This window comes from Harpia harpyja, chromosome 11 (genome assembly GCF_026419915.1).
Source record: "Harpia harpyja isolate bHarHar1 chromosome 11, bHarHar1 primary haplotype, whole genome shotgun sequence".
NCBI lineage: Eukaryota > Metazoa > Chordata > Aves > Accipitriformes > Accipitridae > Harpia > Harpia harpyja.
In genome coordinates this window covers 11754586-11773551 of record NC_068950.1, presented here as the reverse complement: position 1 = coordinate 11773551, position 18966 = coordinate 11754586, and the positions used below count along the sequence as shown (strand labels likewise).

Sequence of the window (18966 nt, the reverse complement as noted above, 5' to 3'; positions counted from 1 at the left end):
CGCGCCTTTTATATAGGGACGGCGCCGGTCACGTGAGCGCGGGGCGCGGATCCTCCCCCCTCGGCTCGGTGGGCGGGGGGTAGGCGTGGCGTGGCCAGGGGGTGGGGCGTGTCGCGGCGGCGGGCGGGGGAGCGATGCGCGCCGCGGCCTCACGGGCGGTGGAATTTTCTTCCGGGGTGCGGCCCGCTCGGGGGGTTTCGCTTCCGGGACGGTGCTGCGGGCCCTTCCCACCCCCGCCAGGTAGGTACCGGCGCGGCGCGGGCCCGGCGAGCCGGGCAGGGCAGGGCAGGGCAGGGCGGGGCGGGGCGGGGCGGGGTGGGGCGGGGGGAGGCCCCGCCCGTGAGGCGCCGTCACGCCCGCGGGTGGGGGGGGGCCGGCGCCGTGGAGCGCAGCCGCGCCCCGCCGCCGACCCCTCCTCCTCCCCTCAGGGCCGCGGGCGGGGGCCGCCGGGCCCGCTCCCCTCACCCCCGGCCACCCCCCCTCCCTCCCCGGAGGCCCCGCGGTCCGCCCCCGGCCGGGGGTTCATTTACCCCCCGCGGTGAGGGGCGGCCGGGTTTGGGCCCGCCTTCCCCGGGCACCTCCCCCCCGGCCCCCCGGGCTGGGGTCTTGAGGCGCCTCTCCGCAGCTGTCAGGGCTAAAAATGAAGCGTAATGGGCAGGCGCAGGCCTGGGAGTTACGGCTTGGGAGCGATTTAGGGGGGAACGAACCGCGCAGCGTTAGGTTTGGTCTTTGAGCTGAGGCGGGGAGGGGGAAGAAAGGCAGCGTCTCTCAGCTCAGTTTGGAATTACCGTTGGTTTTATCTTCGTTAAGGTCCCATCGTGATTTGAAAGTAGTCGAGGTGACTGGTCGCGGTTAAATCTCGGGCTGGAAAGCCGAGACTTTTCAGTTCCACCTTCTCTATCCAGCTCCCCAGCCGGACAGTTTTCTGACAAAGGATATATTCAGTGGGAGCATCGTCTTGCTGGCGATGGTCCGTCCCAGCTTTTTACGAGGGCCTGATGGATCGAGAGTTTCTCCTGGTCTCGGTAGTTGCGCTTGCCTCACAGGGCGAAAGGCATTTTCTGAGATAACTAAGTCCAAATCTCAGCTGGTGACACTTTAAATTGTATTAAAAATAGATAAGTGTCTCCGTATGTTCTCCATGGAGAGCATCGCTCAGCGGGAGATCCTGCTCAGCCTGCAGGTAAAGGCTGGGATGATGAACTTGCAGTCCGGCGCCAGGAAAGGCAAAAACGGAGATGTCATTGTGCTGTGGGCTGAGGTGCATGAAGTCATGATAGACCCCTTACCCGGGAGGACAGAAATCCTCTTCTGACGAGGGTAGTTTGAACCAAGAAGATAGCTTCACCCTCGCCGGCCTCTGACTGAGGTTGTCCCCAAAGCGTACCGTAAAATGCTGCTTCCTCGATACCGAGGTAAGCAAAGCTACGTGGGCCCTTTTCTCCTGCCATCAGCAGCAGACGGATTTTTCCCTGCCTTTGGAGCAGGAGCTTGCAAATAGTTTTTTGGACTCCCCTGGGAGCAGCTGACTTCTGACTGGGGCCATGCACAGCCACGCTCAGCAATTAAGATCTGATTATTATTTTTTCCCTTCTCTTTCTGTACGTCCCGAGCTGACCCCCTGAGAAACGAACAGTCAGCCTCTGCCCCAGCCTCGCCTCCCTGCGCAAGCCTACCTGGGCGCTGGCTGCCTCCACAGGGGTGTTTCATCTTGCAAAGGATGCCCGCCCGCCTTGCCTTTGCTTGCCTTCCTTAAGAGAATGCTTTGGGGTCTATCGCGTTAGAAACTGATGGTCTGGGAACATGATGAGATTACAGGTCCCCCAGTCCTGTAAACATTTGCACATGCTCGATGTGATTTTGGCTGTGTGAGCATTCCTAATCTTATAAGGGAGACAGCTCATTTGAGGAAAACCCTGCCGTGTTTAAATGCTGCAGGGTTACTGCCAGAGATACCAGCCCCTTAAGAGAGGAAACGACCTATTCAGGTTATTTGCCCTTCCATTTTTTATTTTAATGACTATCGGTACAACACAAACACTGAGCAGACAGTGGGGAAAGATCAACCTGATAAGATTCGGTGTTTCTCTGTGGTTTGGGATGGGATGTCATGTAATGGTTAGCTAATCCTGCTGCTGTACCCTCCAGCAAAACAGAGAATGACGAAGCTGATGTTTTTGATTGTGCTTGGGAGAACCCAGTTCCTCCATGCTACAGTTTTTCTTTCTTTTATTTTTTCCTTCTAAAGGGGAAGGGGGCAAAAAGCTTTCAGACCTTCTTACTACATCAGAAGAAAAAAGGAAAACAGCAAGATACCACCCCCATTTCCTCCCCTTTGCATTTTACTTGTAACATTACAGGTAAGACGTCGGATTTTCTATTTCACCTTGTTCTGTGCATTTGAAGTTCTGGTCTTAACGTTGCGTTGACAGAGACCTGTGCCCTATAGTTCCTTGATTTTTGTGGGTTTTATTGCTTTCTTCTAAAGATAGGGGAAGGGGAGAAGAAGCCTTCAGGTGTGGCACTGTTAAGCTGCACCTTGTGAAGTCCTGTGTGCCCTATCTCCCCTACCCCAGAGACAGGCAGCCATCCGGCCATTTAGTAATCTCTTTGCATGACTTCACAAGATTGACAGGCTGTCCTGTGGCTTCAGGTTTAGTAGCATATTTTGCCAAGTTTGCACACAGTCTGCTTGGGCACACGAACATGCACTGTCCTGCAGCATTCATAAATTAAAAAAAAAAAAAAGCCCTTCAAAGGCACACTTTCCTGTGTGCTAGTCCCTTTGATTCTGAGATTTCTCGGAGTAGGCACTATGAGCATCAGTATTCCCGGCCTGCCTGAAATTGTTTTGATATCTGCAGCACTCTGCTTAATTGACACTTCAGATGCCATCCAGCTTGGAAGCTTTTCATGCCACGAGTGGTCTTTAATAAGCTTACTTACTTTCCTTTTTTTTTTTTCTTTTTGGGTGAGTTTATGTCTAATTTTGGATCATTCTGAATTTTTACCATATATGGTCAGGGCTCCTCTTCAAACTTTGCCAAAATGAAATGTGATGATTATAGAAAAATGAATTATGGAAAGGGAAACTAGGAGAGCTAGTTTGTTAATCCCCATTGTTCATAAGTTGTCTTTTGCTGTATGCAGTATCTCAATCTACACAAACACCAGCTTCTTTTGCCAGAGAGTCACTTGTGCCCAGTGGATGGTCTGATAAGTTGGTGTTTAGAACTGTATTCTGTTCTTTTTCTTTTGCCATCCTGTTAGATATTTTCTGCCATGTGTCAGAAACGCCACATATGATGAATATGTTGGGCTTAACGACATACTTAAGATGCCTTGAGGTCAAATGTGTGCGGGTCAGCTTTTGAAGAGTCTCTCAGGAGGATTTAGGCCCCGGTGTCTCCTTCCTGATTCCTGTTCTACAAAGGAGGGATAACAATATTGCTTTCCCTTTTCAAAGTGCTTAGAAGGTACAAATGCTAAGTATTTTAATCCATTATGCAATCAGTTGCCTATTTTTAGTACCTGAACCATTTTTAATGCTCTTTTTACAATGCAAATGTGCTTTTATCGAGGCTGACAGAACGAACTGTTTCGAGCACTTAAGCCACAGGGAGTGGGGATCTATCGGGGACTGGTTTAACATAACTCTTGTGAAAGGTGGTGTATGGCACATAAAGAGCAGAGAACTGCTGCGAGGCACTTGTAAATTAAAGGGTAAGAGAGTTCTCTAAAAATCCCAGTATTTCAAACTGCATGAAAGTAGGTGAAAACCATTTTAAATGCAAATGATAGACTAGCTCTGTTAATGATGCTATTTTTTCCCCCCTTTCCAGTAGGGTTGTGCACCTGCAACTGGGACAGCCATGGAGAAGAGTGGGAATATTCAGCTGGAGATTCCTGACTTCAGTAACTCTGTCCTGAGCCACCTGAATCAGTTACGCATGCAGGGTCGCCTGTGTGACATCGTGGTCAACGTCCAGGGGCAAGCTTTCCGCGCTCACAAGGTGGTGCTGGCTGCCAGCTCGCCCTACTTCCGTGACCACATGTCCTTGAACGAAATGAGCACCGTTTCCATTTCTGTCATCAAGAACCCTTCTGTTTTTGAGCAGCTCCTTTCCTTTTGTTACACTGGTAGGATATGTCTGCAGCTGGCTGACATCATCAGTTACCTAACAGCTGCCAGTTTCTTGCAGATGCAGCACATCATAGACAAATGCACGCAGATTCTCGAGGGAATTCATTTCAAAATTAACGTGGCAGAGGTGGAAGCGGAATTGAGCCAGACCAGGACAAAGCATCAGGAGAGACCACCGGAGTCCCACCGGGTGACGCCAAATCTAAATCGTTCTCTGAGCCCGCGTCACAACACCCCAAAGGGGAGTCGCCTGGGTCAGGTTAGCACGGTGCTGGATATTCGGGAGCTCAGCCCACCCGAGGAGTCCACCAGCCCCCAGATAATTGAACAGAGTTCGGACGTGGAAAGCAGGGAGCCCATACTACGGATTAACAGAGCGGGACAGTGGTACGTTGAGACGGGAATGGGAGACCGCGGGGGACGGAATGACGACGACGTTCGGGTGCTGGGAGGAGTACGCATTAAAACGGAGAACCTGGAGGAGTGGCTCGGGGCAGAGCATCAGCCATCAGGAGAAGATGGGAGCAGCGCTGAGGAGGTCACTGCTATGGTGATCGACACCACAGGCCACGGATCAATGGGCCAAGAGGCGTACGCGTTAGGGTCCTCCAGCGCCAAAGTGGTCAGGCCAACCAGCAGTGAGATTGACAGGTGAGTTTTCTTTTAACTTAACTACTGACCTTGGCTGTAAGAGGAGATTGTGCAAGATTTTCACTTGGCTGGGTTGGTTGCTTTGGAACGTTTCCCCCTTCTATCTCCTGCGGCCATCTCAAGCATAAGCGTGGAAGGAATTTTCTTCCTGGTGTTAGGAAGTGTATCTGGTTTGGGTTACAGCATTTTGGCTGGGTAGTGATCAGACCAGGATCTCCAGGTACAGGCTAGCTTGGGAAATAAATTATTAGCACTTAGAGGTGCATAGGTTGGAATCTCTACCTCTCGGTGTTTCAACTGAGGTGGGATTTTTGTCTCAAGAGGGAGTTCAGTTCAGCCTCAGCAGATACCAGGCTCAGCCTCGGAATTAACGAGGTCACATACAGGATGTGTTACGCAAAATGTCATTGCAGTGATGCCTTCTGGCCTAAAAATCTGGGGGTGGTTCTGTGTGAGAAACAAGCCAGTCATCAGCTGTAGGTCAAGAGGCAATTTTCTTCCCGGTGGTCCAGGACAGCAGTGGGTTGTGGGTTTACATCTTCTGAAGCAGTTGAAGTGGGGAGCCCATTGGCCTCCGCTGTTGTTTTGATTGATATGGAAGAGCAGAAAGCCTGTATTGAAAATAAGTGGTGAAATCTGCTGTATTTTGATTCTCCATCCATCTGCTTCCCCTCCACTCCAGCGTTTGTTTTCTTGCCCTTAGCTCAGGCCAAAAAATGGATCTGATAAAGGGCAGATCTGTTGTGTCTGGGGCGCTTGTATTTGTGGCGCTTCCCTTCACATCTGCCTCTCTTCTCTTCTAGCTCAATCCCTCTGGTCCCATGGGGGAACAGCTACCTGGAAGCAGTGGATATTCTGTCACTTGTCGCTTAATAAATCAATCAGTGGGAGTGACCTTGAGCTGGCCCTTGGGAGAGCGATCCTTTCCTAGTTCCTTAACTCTTTTTCACAGATCAGCTAGCCTCGAGCATCTCTTTTTGCACTGCACTCCATATCCACTGTTTCCCACCTGGAGTCCATCATGTCACCTTTGTTTCACACTTGAAAAGGGGAGGAGGGCGAGGGCCGTGAATGAGAGGTGCCCTTAGAGAAATGTTTTTTTCTCCTCTTGTACAGTTCCTGAGTCACTGGGCCCATATCGGGTTACTAGCGATAGCATCCAAAAAGCTCTGTGTTGCTGAACTGGAAGCCAAATGACTCAGTTTTATTTTTCAGATGTTAAGACTGAAACCACAGACCAGTATGACTTGGTTTTTCCTTAATACTTGTGCTGTTCCGCCTCCTGTGTGTTAGCTGGTGAGGATGAAGAGATGCTCTACAGGTGCCTCTATTGCTCACCTGTTGTTCTAAACACTGTAGTGACCTGATGCCCATTAAAAACTCCGTTTACACTCTTCCCCCACCCCACAGATTTAGCCCTTCTGGCAGCATGGTTGCTGTGACTGAGCGGTACAGATCAAAAAGCGAGTCTCCCGGGCGGATGGATGAGCCCAAGCAGCCCAGTTCCCAGGTAGGCAGATCAAGAAGTTTGCAAGTAAATGTTGGTATTGAAGGTGAGGGGGACTGTGTTGTGATGAAGTGTATAATATTTTATAATTGCAAGCAATACTGTTTGTGAAACAAGGACCTTTTACTGTTGCAAAGGGTTTAGTTGCTCACACTGAGAATGTATGCCGTCGATATCTGATTTAAAACTGATTTTGGCTGTCGTTTGGGATTTCAGCCAGATACCTGGCCAGATATGAGGAGGTTCTCTCGTTGTCTGAGGGCATAAATATCAACTCTCATTCTGGGCAGGCCACCAGCTCCTGAGGAGAAAGCCCGTTTGCCTCCAGAGTCGGATCTGCCCTGAAACACTGGCAGCAAATGCCTGACCTGAGGGAGGAGGTGTTAGCTGGCTTCTGTGGAAGACTGAGGGGTGACAATAGCTGAACCTTTCCATGCTAGTACTAAAACCATTCCAAAAAGCACTCCCGGCCCTACACCAGTAAATCTTTAGGGTGGAGTGTCAGAGGACTGTGGATTTGTACAGAGGTCTCCATCTCATACCCAAGGGACTGTGTTGCATAGCAGAATTTGTGATGTAAAGTAGCTCTGAATTCTCTGCTTTCTTGGGGTATGGGCACAATTTTGGGGTAGGAGGGAGTGATACGCAGAGATGCAGGAGGGCAATGGGCAATAGGGTGCAGCAAGGTGGGACACAGTGGTAATACCTGTGCCTAATAATTTTGATCTAATTTTTTTGTTGCATACAGTCAGTATCGCAGTGCCACTGTAGTGCAAGTATATCACCCAATACCGTGTAGAACAACTCTTGTGTGCCTGGCAGATAAGTAATGTGTCGGTTTGTAATCAAATGACTTTGCTGGAGGCAGGTGAGGAGTTACCAGGCTGCTTTGCCCTTCAGTAAGACAGAGTGAAGCAAGGGGAAAGAGATCGTGATTGCTGTCTGCTGACTTTGTAACACACTTCTGTAAAACAAAAGATACCTTTTTGTTCCTATTTTGCTGAAGCTTTGTTTTGTGTCCTCAGAAAACATCTAGAAAATTTCAGGTCAAACTAACCCTCTAGGGCAAATGCGACATACAAAGCAATTTTAGCTCTATGTACAGAAAAGCTGCTATTATTTCTCCATCGTGAGATAGCCTCAAATGTAAAACCATAGGCTTACAAGTACACGGAGAAGTATCACCACCTTCCACTCTTCTGGTATTGCCATATCGATGCTAAAAGTAGGTTGCCCATGATCTCTGCCCAGTGACAGTGGTAGAGTGGAAAGAAAGTACCATAGCTTTGTGCATTTCCTTTAGTCCTGAGGAGCTTACCAGTGCTTGTACAGCTGGACTTAACATCATCTGGCACAGTTACACTGCTGCTTGCGCGTGCACAGCCCTGGTTCCCAGAAGAGAGGCCCTCCTGCTGTTACGCTAGTTGCTTGTCTGCGTTTGGCATCTTTGGGAAACAGTGTAAGACTTGGAAGTGCAAATACTGCATCCTCCAGCGTGGAGGCATTCAGGAGACTGACTGTTTGTGCTCATTCTGAATATGATAGCCAGCAGTGGCTGTCCTAGAGCCCAGGCTTGCGGTTCAGGGTTACCCTTGGCTGTTTGTCTTTCTGGCTTCAGAAAATAATGAGGAGCCAGCTAGTCCTTGCTCTGTGACTTGGGCCAGGCATGCTAGCTCTCTGTGCTGCAGATCCTCCCCTACAACGCTGCAGGGCTGGGATGGGTTACACAGCCATTTAGGCAAACATGATTCATTATAAAATGAATCCTGAATGACAGCTGAATAAATGCCCATGTAAAGTGACACCTGAAAAGTTTCAGATATGATTTGTAGTTTATTCCACCTTTGTTTTACTGCAAGCTCGTCAATTGGCTTCTTTTTTTAACCATTAGTAAGTTAAACAGAATGCAGTATACAGTATTTTAATCACACTGGCCCAAGTGTTTAAACAAAGTAGCATGTATTGACATGTTTGATCCACAACTCAATCGGTGGCTAAGCGCCCTCCTGACAAGGGCTGTCTTCTTTTCCCCAGATCTAGTGAATGACTTGGCAGAAGGGGCTGCCACAGCAGAGGTTTCTAATTGATTGCTCATTTGTCTTCAGCCCCAAGGCTCTAGTTAAGCACTTAAATGTGCGCTTGAGGTTGGAGACATTAGTGCTGCTGATTTCGAGGTTTGGCACATGCTTCAGTGCTTTACTGGCTGGACTGGGGCCTGATCTTCTTTCCTGTGATTTGTCTTAGGCTGCTTATTATTTAAATCTCTGTTGTTTCCTTTAAAGGGGGAGGAATCGGCCATGCTTGGAGTGAGCGGTTATGTGGAGTATCTCCGGGAGCAGGAGGTTTCAGAGCGCTGGTTCCGGTACAACCCACGGCTCACTTGTATTTACTGCGCCAAATCCTTCAACCAGAAAGGCAGCCTGGACCGGCACATGCGTCTCCACATGGGCATCACACCTTTTGTCTGCCGCATGTGTGGGAAAAAGTACACCCGCAAGGATCAGCTGGAGTATCACATCCGCAAGCACACAGGCAACAAGCCCTTTCATTGCCACGTCTGCGGTAAAAGCTTCCCTTTCCAGGCCATCCTCAACCAGCACTTTCGCAAGAACCACCCTGGCTGTATGCCTCTGGAGGGGCCTCACAGTATCTCCCCTGAGACCACCGTCACGTCTCGGGGGCAGGCAGAGGAAGAATCTCCTCCACAGGAGGAGGCTGTTGCTGTGGGGGAGACAGCACAGGGATCTGTGTCCACGACTGGGCCAGATTGAAACATGGCTGCAGAGTCTGGGGAGAAAGGACCATCTTCCCATTTTTGGCTCTAAAGAGTCAGCACCAACCTGGCAGGCTGGTACTGTAATTAGTGCAATGCCACCACTGGACAGAAAGAAGCTCCCAAGATGTTGCCAAAATAGAAAAATCTTTCTCTCTCTCTCTTTCTCTCACCCCCCCCCCCCCACACACACATAGAGTGTTAAAAGTTTTTCTCCCTTGTTCCTCCTCCTCTTGGAGAAAAACAAAACAACTGTGTCAATCAACTTCTTATTCAGGGATCAACAGGATTTTAAATTTTTTTAATGTTCTGTAGTGATCTGGGACGAACAGTCATTTGTAGTTCTCGACAGCGTTTTGGCCCAGCAGCTAGGTCCCGCTGGCAGTACTGGCCGTCAGCCATGCAGACCCAGTGAGCTTAGCGTGCGGGGCTGCTCCTTGTCATATCTGCTGGTCCAGCTCAAGAGGAGAGCAGGGGCAAGGTGCCGTTGCCTTCCTCCATTCCCCAGGTAGTTGCCATGTTAAAGAAAACAAAGACTGTCCTGGTGGAACCTGCCTTGCCCAAGTGTATTTATCCCTGTCTTATTTTTGGTGTGTCTCTTTTTACCTTTTTACTGAAACTATTATTTTAGGGCTTTTGGCTTGCCCGTTCTAGGCGTGCAGCCTCAATGCCCCTTGTTAAAAGCGGGCACGGCTATAAAGCGGTATTCTAGAGGTCAGCAAAATTTGAAGCGCTTCGGCTACTGAAAGTGAAATTTAGCAGCTGTGAGGTTTGCATTAGACTCTGATGCATTGGGAGAAGGGTTGGAGGGGTCTTTCGGAGGAGGTTGTCCTTTGCTGTTGCTGATCTGGAGAGTTCAGAGCACTCTGACATCCTGACTGGTGCGCTGCTGTGCTTCAGGTGTTGCTGAGCGTTAGGAAGAGTTTTTCTGGACTGGCTGAATTGTGGAGTTAGAGGCTGGCTACCAAAGTCGTCCTTCACCCCTACTCCCCCCTCGACACGCACTTGATCTTTTTCAGCAATATGGTATACCGAAATACTATCGTCCCAGCTGAGCAATCGTGGGTGGTTGCTTTTAAACATGTTTCTACAAACTAGTTTGATAACTTTTTTATCAATGAAATGCAAAAAGAAAACCCTACTTTATTTCCTCATAACGGTTCAGGAAACTTAAAAGTGAATGGTTCCTAGAGCAATCACAACTCTGTCCCCTTGCATGGACTTAACCTTTTGTATTCTAAGCAGCTCTGATGTTTAGAGCAAGTTAAGCAAAGCCGGAGAGACATGCCTGCGTTGTGTATTGTAGGTGTTTGCACGTGCTTACGTGTTTCATAAATGGAAAAGCATGGGACAGGTAGATAAGTGCAAATATCTTGACATCTTTTGAAGAAGTCTTTTAAAAAATATGCAATACTTTAAGAGTTTTCTCTGGTTCTGATGCCGAGTTGTTCATGATGGAGGGGGAAAATGAACGACAGGTTGTGCAGATTGGGTTTGGGAGAGGACATTTGGTCGAAGGAGTTCTCTTGAGGATGTGTAACGTGTACAATATGGAAGGATGAAGTTCTGATCCTTGAGGTGATGGGAGGAACAGTGAGACATTGAAAAAGGAATACACTTCATCTTGCTCTGGCAAAGCAAGGCAGGTGAGCAGTTGGAGTGTGGGCTTGGCAGGCAGGAGACTTACCAAGTAAAAATAAAGCCTGCTCCACAGTCTGACTGCACAATTTTGGGCACATGGAAACATCTCCAGGTCTCGCTTTCCACACCTGCAAATTGGGACTTGGGATCATTTTCCTGCCCCTTTAAAGGGAAGAATTTGGAGAAGGGTGATGTATACTTGCCTCACTTTATATATTTTTCTCTTTTATAAGAAGTGAGGGGTCTTACTGTTCCTCCCATGTCTCTCAAAAAGCAGATGTGGCTCTAATGTTTTCCTTTGTGGGGGGAAGGGAAGGGCTTGGAGCCAGGATCGCATGTAATGAGGATGTGCTCCTAAGAGAGGAACCTCTGCAGGTGTTCTGAGTCGGGCACCTGCAAAGTACAATTTCATTGACCATTTCAAACAGGAAAACTGATATTTCACCTTCGGTTTCCTTCTGTCCCTTCTTCCTCCTCTCCTGTCAAGTGCATCGTCACACAGTGAATGATTTTCTAAGCGGCCACCCGAGGGACCAGCCCCACTGGGTTTCCTGTCGAAGGTCAAACAGGATTGTACTGAAACAGTAAGGTTTCCAGAGAGCAGTCGCAGAAGATGAGAGATAAGAGGGTGGCTAAGGTAGGTTTCGTTGCAATCGAGGTGCGGAGGAGTGGAGATGTGCAGAGTATGCTGCTTTAGTCATAGCTTTTGAAGTTACCAAAAATCAAAAAGAAGAAAGTTAAAAACTTTGAAATCCTATCCTGTTCACACTAGAGAGCATCAAAAGTTACTTTTAGTTGCTTAAAAGATTTTTAAGTGTTTTAAAATAGAACTTTTAAAAGAATACTACCAAACTATAAAAACATAAAATTATTTATATACATATATTATATATAAATATAGTGGGAAAGTTTCCCTGCTAAGCTTGCTGTGAAGAGAAGGGTGAAGCTGCAGTAACTGCTATACAAGCAACATTTTTCTGAAACAGATGGCAACCGATCCATCAAAGCATAGTGATGAAGGGCTGACATAAAATGGTGAATGCCTTTATTCATATGGCATAGCTGTGAGATTGTTGAGCAGGTTTTTGTTTTACTGTATTGATACTGTGAACGGAGGAGCATCCTAACAGTCCAGGATGCCAGCAGCACGTCCTGTTTTGCTGATTCACTACTTTGAATTGGCCTGGTGAAAACCATGAAATTGGTCCTTCATATCGTACTGGGCTAGTCTGAAAACAAAGCTTGTGAAAGGTTTTTATTTTTTCCTCTTTTTTTTTTTGGTGCAGAGGTTGCCACTGTATAAACGATCATTTCTGATTGCATGCAAAAGAGCCAATATTCTTGCCTGGGCCTCGCTGAGGTGAAGTTTATAGCTTGTAGCTAGAGTCAGTATAAGGTATGGTAGTGGGAATCATTTTAATATTATTTCTGTATATTTAATGGATGTATATGTGTATGTATGTGTGGGAATCATGGTGTCTCTAATGTTTTCTCGGACAGCGCTGAAAGCAGTTTAGGCCTATCTGCACTAGAAGATGGAACCAGTTCAGAAGGAATCATTTATTAAACTTTTCTTTCAGTGGTTGACTTCTTCAGTGCAGATAAGGCCAAGGTTTGAGAAAAAAGGGGTTGGAGGTCATATATGGTATGGAAGAACCTCGTGAATTTTCTGGCAGTGGTGTAGCTACTTGGAGCTGCTTTCCATAACAGAATGATAACATCTTTCATTGCCTCTCCATTGGCAAACCGTATAGCTCTTTACGGTTGCACCGAAGCTGTGGAGAATCAGATGCCAACTTTCCAAGTGCAAATGCTTCTGTGATGGGTTGAGGCACAGCTTTGCATTTCCATGTCTAGCTGCAGCTTTTTCCCCCTCTGCCAAAACTGTGATTTCAACTGTGATTTAAGGAGGATGTGAAGAGAACTCTGTCGTATTTTAATACCTCTGTACGTAACATTTCTGTCTGCTTCAGAGTTGGGGCTTACTAACCCATTTGTTTGCTTGCCTCAGGCAACAGGGGGAACATACTGTTTCTGCGGTTTTCTTTCCCAGAGGGGGAACACATTTCTTAGTTCTTTGCTGCGGCAGAGAAACCTTCCAAATGTGAAGTGTTGCGGTTATCTCCTTGAGCCTGCAGAAAGCCCCGGTGCCAAGTCACAGCAGAGTGACGTGACGGTTGCCGTGGCTGTTCCCTGCTGCTGCCAGGTTCCCTGTGAATAGCTGTGAAAATAACAAGAATTGTGTTAATACTGTGCTGCTGCTTTGGTGAAAAGCTAAACCTCTTCCTCTTGGGAGGATGACCGATGTGAAGCTGGGAGAGGGAAAAAGCAGAAGGTCTTTTTGCTCTCTTGCAATGGGAGTATGTGAAAGCAAACCGTGCTTTTTATTTCCAGCAGCTAGATAGAGAGGGATGAATGAGGAGGCTTTCTGAAATGTGAATTTATAACAGGAGGCTGAGAACACACTTAGAGCCGCCTAGTAAGATCCAGGGATATCAGCCTGGTAGGAGTCAAAGCAGCCGATGCAGATGGGCAATCCCTCACTTGTCCTCCCAGCATTGTCCGGCCATCAGGTTCAGTCCTTTGACTTACCTGCATCTTCTCTACAATATTTTCAAGCTGTGATCTGTATAATTTAACTTTCAGAAGTTTGGGTGGCTGAAGGGCAGGAAGAATAGGAAGCGCTTTGTGTCTCTGCTGCTGTTTTAAATCCAGCCGAGGTCGGTGGTGACTGTTCCCATCTGACAGCTCTTCAGAGCTGGAACTGCATTTGGAACAAGCTGCGATCTTGCTGAAAAGCATAGGGGGGCAGGCTTGGTGGGGAGGGCACAGAGCCAGGATTTCAGCCCTCTGTGAGATCAAGGTTGAAATAAATGGACAGGACAGATCTCCCTGCTTGTTCTGCTCTTGTTTGGTGACAGCTAGATGACTTTGTTTTCCAGGGCGGGCCGTCCCACGCCTCTACGCCATAGTAATTTCACTTAAAAGCGTGATGCCCAGTTCGATAAATGATGCTAAGCAGTCCAGTCTGCAAGCAGAGTTCTTCTGCCGCCTTTGGGTGATTCAACCCTAACGATGCATTTGCAAGAGCAGAGTTGTAGCTTTTATTTGCTGCTGACTTCATCTCTCCTGCAGAACCCAAGGTATAAATAGAAAGACAGCTGAAAAGGTGCACTTTATTTAGGTGGAAGGTAGCTTGTGAGGTGGATGGAATCATGCATCTTTAAAACCAACAAAAATTAGCACACCTTAAACTTAATTATTTAAACTTTATAAAATTCTCCTCTTTGATCCATGACATGCCTGCCAATTTAGCCGTACCAGCAGCCAAGTGTTTCTGCAGATGAGTGACACCAAATGCTGTTCTTGCTCTACCGGAAATATTTTGGGGATGGGAGAAGTCAAGGAGCTGTAACTCAGGAAACTTCTAATTTTTGTCAAGGTTTGGGCTCCAAGTTTCCCCTGGGAGCTGAGCCCGTAGCCAGGGCTGCAGTCAGAAGGTCTGGGGTCTTTCGATGGAGCTGCTGCTGACCACCAGCGTAGCCTCATCTGGCGATAACGATATTCTGAGAGATGAGCATTACTCCTGTCATGAGGTGAGATTCATGCACAGAGCTTTGATGTCTTCAGTGGAAGGTCCTAAAGAGGAGCTAAGTATCTTTATTTTAATCATTGTCATTCAAAGGATATTTTAATATAAAATACATACATATATATGTATGTACATTTATATATATATATATATTTGTAACCAAATAAAAGCTAGAACTATGCAAACACTACTGGCTGCTGCTTGAAACTAATGTCTACCAGAACATTATGGAATAGAGTAGATTTGTTGGGGTTTTTTTGTTTTTAAATAAAATGCAGCAGACCAAAGTTTTGCTGCAGTTAGTCTTACTAGAAACTTAGGTTATTCCTAATCTGGAACCCACTCAAGTGGGTTATAAAATTGTCTGAAGAGTCCTACCATCTCTAAAATATTTCCATCTGCCTTGGTATTATTGCTGAAAGGCTTTCTTTTGCGAAACATAGGAAAACAGAGAGGCTGGGACTAGGAGAGATTGAATGTGATGTTTGGGATGATAGAAGAGAAGTAGAATCAAGGAAGGACTGGGAGCATTTTCTTTTGGACATAGGATTGAGTTGGCTTCAAAGAATCTTCCTACTTGTGAAAATGTCCATCGCTAGGATGGAGGCAGTGATCGAAGCATCACCAGGCTGAATTCTGGTGCTGGTGGAGGTATTGGAAATCTTCCCGCTGAATCTGATGGCACCAGACTTTATTCTGCTGGGAGAAATTTCATGTGGTTTCTACCATTTCTTTGTGTCAGATGCGATCTTTGCTTTTAGGATTAACTACAATATATCCAACTGTATTCTTCAGTGACCTTTGACTTTTTATTCCTGGGACTATAGAAAATTCAGGTTTCCTGTAACATTATCCTCATCCCAACTGTGAACAAGTTACTACTGCTTCTTATAATTTATTGTCTTTCTGTTCCTGAACGTCTGGGTGATCCAGCTGTTCACCAGCGCCACCTTCCAGTGCTTCATTAGCTTTTATGCACAGGGAATTGTTGCAATGGATGAGTTGACCACGCTAGTTGGAAAAGTAGAAGCCTTTGGAGAATGACTTTTGCTTCCTCTAGCTGTCATTAGGGAGTGCACACACACATACTTGTATATACATATATATGTATACATATATAAAGTGTTTCAATATAAACTCATTTAGCATTATTCTTATTTAATTTATATTTTAATCCAGTTGTAAACCAAAGTATTACAGCTTGTGAAATGATGTGTCTCGGAAATGGGAGGAACCTTTTTAGATGGGAGCTCTGAAAGATCTTTGCTGACAAAAACATGGATACGAATAAGACTTAAGAACTTGTGCTGCTGAATCCCAGAGATTTGCAGCCTTGGAAGGATTTAAGACTTGCTGGGTAAAGTTTGGTGGTGGGGAGGCAGTGTGGGTTACCATTTTAAAACACTGCTGGTTGTTTTTTTCTCATCCAGTATAACTTGGTATTGGAGGAGTTGCTACAAGAGCAGTACCACGGGGCATCTGATGGAGATGAGGCACGTGGTTAAAGCTAAGAGGGCAATGTCAGGTAGCGCCATCTGCTTTTGGTGTCTTCTCTTCACAGTTCTGCATTGAGGTGTGCTGGGTTCAGCTCTGGGCATCTCAGTACCACCTTGTCGAACGACCCTGCAGGGAGCTGGTCAGTTGATGGTTTGAATGAGTGCATTAAAAGTGTGACTCGGCAGTGTTTCTGCTGCTGGACTTTTCCAGCAGAATCACTTTGGAGTCTGCCACCCTGCTGTGCCTGCTGGTCACAAAACCTGGGGCTTCTGCCCTGCCTCTTGAATTCGGATGCTTTAAGGAAGCATGAGGACTTGCCTACCAGAATGCCTCAAGGAAATCCCCTGCAAGGGAAAATGAGGCAGGAATTTAGGTGCGGGTTTGCGGAATCTAAAGCGATTCCATATGGTCCTCTGCCTGACCCCTTCCTTACAAATGCAGGGTTTGGATGAATTTTTGTAAACGCATGTAGAAAAGATGGGACAGGCTGTTTCAGTGCTGGCACTGCTTCTGCCTGCGTCCCCTTTGGCTTGCTGTTTCTTGCTGTGGTATCTAAGAAGGGTTGGAGCTGAGAAGTGTTTGTTGAGATGGAGTACAGCAGCCACCGAACCAGGTGCTCCTGAGCTTTGGCTCATCTGTGCTGTCAGAGCAATTAAAGCAACTCATGAGGTGGGGTTCAGGGTCTTCTGAAGGCTTGGAAATTGCAGTATTTTTCATGGTACTTAACGTTTTTGTAGGAAAACAAGTATGTTCTGGCAAGCCTAGAAATAAAAAAGGAGAAGACAGCAAATCAGCCTGTAGTCTGGCACAACTGGGAGCTAGAGAGAGGAAGCCACAAAAACAGCTGCTGATGTATTTAGTGTCTAATTTATAGTTTTAGAAAACCAGCCGTTGCTATTTACTGATGTCTAGAGGTGGTTGGTGTTTATTTTAGTAACTTCTGTGGAGGTGCATGTTCTGCTGTCACCAATGGGAAGAAAAAATGGGTTCAAAGATAAAACCTTGCTGATTCTTCTGTGCTGGGGAGTAATTGCCTTTCCAAGGAATTTGCAAACACTAAGAACAAATTCACCTCTAACAATCTCCCACAGGCTTGACAGCGGCTCTGCTTCCTCTTGCTCTTCTGCTCAGCCCGCACGCTGGAGTCTCTTTTTAAGCAGGGTGATGGTCCCCCTACCTTTATGGATCAAGTCAGTTCATTTAATACTCCCCAGCAGGATTAGTGCACACTTGCACTCTGCCAACCACATGCAGTACAATTTTTAGCTACTAGATCTAGCAAATATGAAAAGACTGTAAGACAATCTATTTCTAATTGTAGTCACCAGGTACTGCAGGTTGAGTACAAGACCCCTTCTGTGCTGCATGCTGTACCAGTGCATAGGAACATCATCCATCACATCAAATTCCTTTTGATTGAGGCATCCTGTAAGCAACCTCAGTGCGAAGGTGCTTCCCAGGGCAGCTGTCAGGAGAATCCTGTCAGGAGATCCCGTCTGGCTGCTGTGTCAAATAGCAGTTGCTCTGATAAACCAGGCAAAAGAAAAAGGGAAAGAAGGCTCGGGAGAAGAGAGGTACCTTAGACCAAGCACTGGCTGCTAATTGGGCAGAAAAGAGTTATTTGATTGAGACAGTGCTCTCTATGTGGAATTTCTGTCATATTTTTTGTTCAAATAACTTTCAATAACATATATATGGTTTTGGTTTTGTTTTTTTTTTTAAAAGGTAGCCCTTTCTACTGAAAATTTCCCAAGTTGATTATTAAGTAGCACTAGTGTCAGTATGCTGCAACCAGTGACTTCTCAGTGTTTAGTGGGTAGGTGACGATACGTAAGCTGGAGACTTTGGGTGAAGGGGTTGTGAATCCATGCTGCTGGCTGTCTTTCCCTATAATCATTCTGATGGCTTTGGGACATGGACCAAAAATGCTGCTTTTTGTTTTAAAGCTTTAATTCTTTTCATGGAAATGTTGAAAAATCTTAGCTCCCTCCCCAATTATTTTTATGTTCCGTTTAGTTAAATTCTCATCTGGCATCAGTTTGTGATCTAAGAACAATTTCTATAACACCTGTGAGTAGGACTTTGCAGATCACAGGAGGTTTAAAACCTGTGGCTGTAGGAGGTGATGTTTGTAACATGGTTTTCATGCTGCCATTGAAGTTGGGAGGGATGAGGAAGGGTCTTTGCAGAGAGCTGGTCTCTGTTGCAGCATGGATCAAGTCACTGGGCACCAGTGCCTGCTTGCTGGGGTCTGCCAGGTTAGAGGTGCAGGTTGGATTTTCTTTGGGTATTTTCCTTGTGGCTTCCCATTGTGCGAGCGCTTCAGCTTTCTGCTTTGGTAGCAAACAGCAGACTGCTGCCTTCAGCATTGGAAACACAATCAGCACTGAAGTGGTGCATCGGGAGCCTGCGGGGGAATCTTGGGAGGGGAATTGTGTGCCTTCAGAACCAAAAAGTAGTTGGACTTGTCAAAGGGTTTTGCGAATGAGGAGTTAAACCTGCTTTTGGCAGGGTGGTGGAGCAGGCCTGGGCGTTGTGGCTGTTAACATGTATTCAGATCCTTGTTTTTGCAGGGTGAGATGGGCCATTTCAGAAATCTGGGCAAGGAAAAGCGGTAGCATTTGAACCCCGTGTTCTCATTCCAGGTCTCCACCGAGAACCGCACCAGGTATGTCAATGCCATCGATGGGATGGAGGGAGAGTTGTACAGCATCATGTTAGGTGGCTGGGGGTGTGTGTGTTAAATCGGGGGGTGCCAGGTGCCCCGTGCCAGAGATAACCCAGGTAAATGGGCATCTGTTGAGACTAGTAGGATGGTGCAGTGTTCCCAAAAAGTGGTCTTAGCTGTGCCCATCAAGCTTGCAAGGTAGCATACTCTGCTATCAGCACAATTACCTATTTAGTGTGTCAGGCATGTTTGTCTTTATACATTGACTGGCAAACTCAGAGTTTTCTGATGAGCCGGTGAATAGTGTAAGAGGGCATTCCCCACAGGAAGGGAGGGAGAGTAATGTGGGATTTGTGCCCCAGCCAGAGCCCAGGCCTTTTAGTCCTGGGGACAGAGAGCTCCAGCCCTGTTGCTTATCACCAAGGGAGGTGACTCAGGTAGGTGGTCATCTTTTTTGCTAGAGAGAATCTATCACATCTGCTAGAAGAAAACT

At 46.9% G+C, this 18966-nt stretch overlaps 1 protein-coding gene across 2 annotated transcripts; it reads left to right on the top strand.

Moving 5' to 3' along the window:
• The first annotated feature begins 119 nt into the window (after window positions 1–119).
• Window positions 120–18016, top strand: ZBTB37 (zinc finger and BTB domain containing 37). 2 transcript variants are annotated; one of them, XM_052801320.1, is made up of 5 exons: window positions 120–240; window positions 2249–2360; window positions 3846–4795; window positions 6206–6305; window positions 8585–18016. In XM_052801320.1, exons 3-5 carry the CDS (start codon window positions 3873–3875, stop codon window positions 9071–9073), a joined length of 1512 nt encoding a protein of 503 aa, XP_052657280.1. In that variant the 5' UTR covers window positions 120–240; window positions 2249–2360; window positions 3846–3872; the 3' UTR covers window positions 9074–18016. The 2 variants fall into 2 exon arrangements, with proteins under 2 accessions (XP_052657280.1, XP_052657279.1); XM_052801319.1 differs by lacking the exon at window positions 120–240 and having other exon boundaries at window positions 2247–2360; window positions 3843–4795.
• The last annotated feature ends 950 nt before the right edge of the window (window positions 18017–18966 follow it).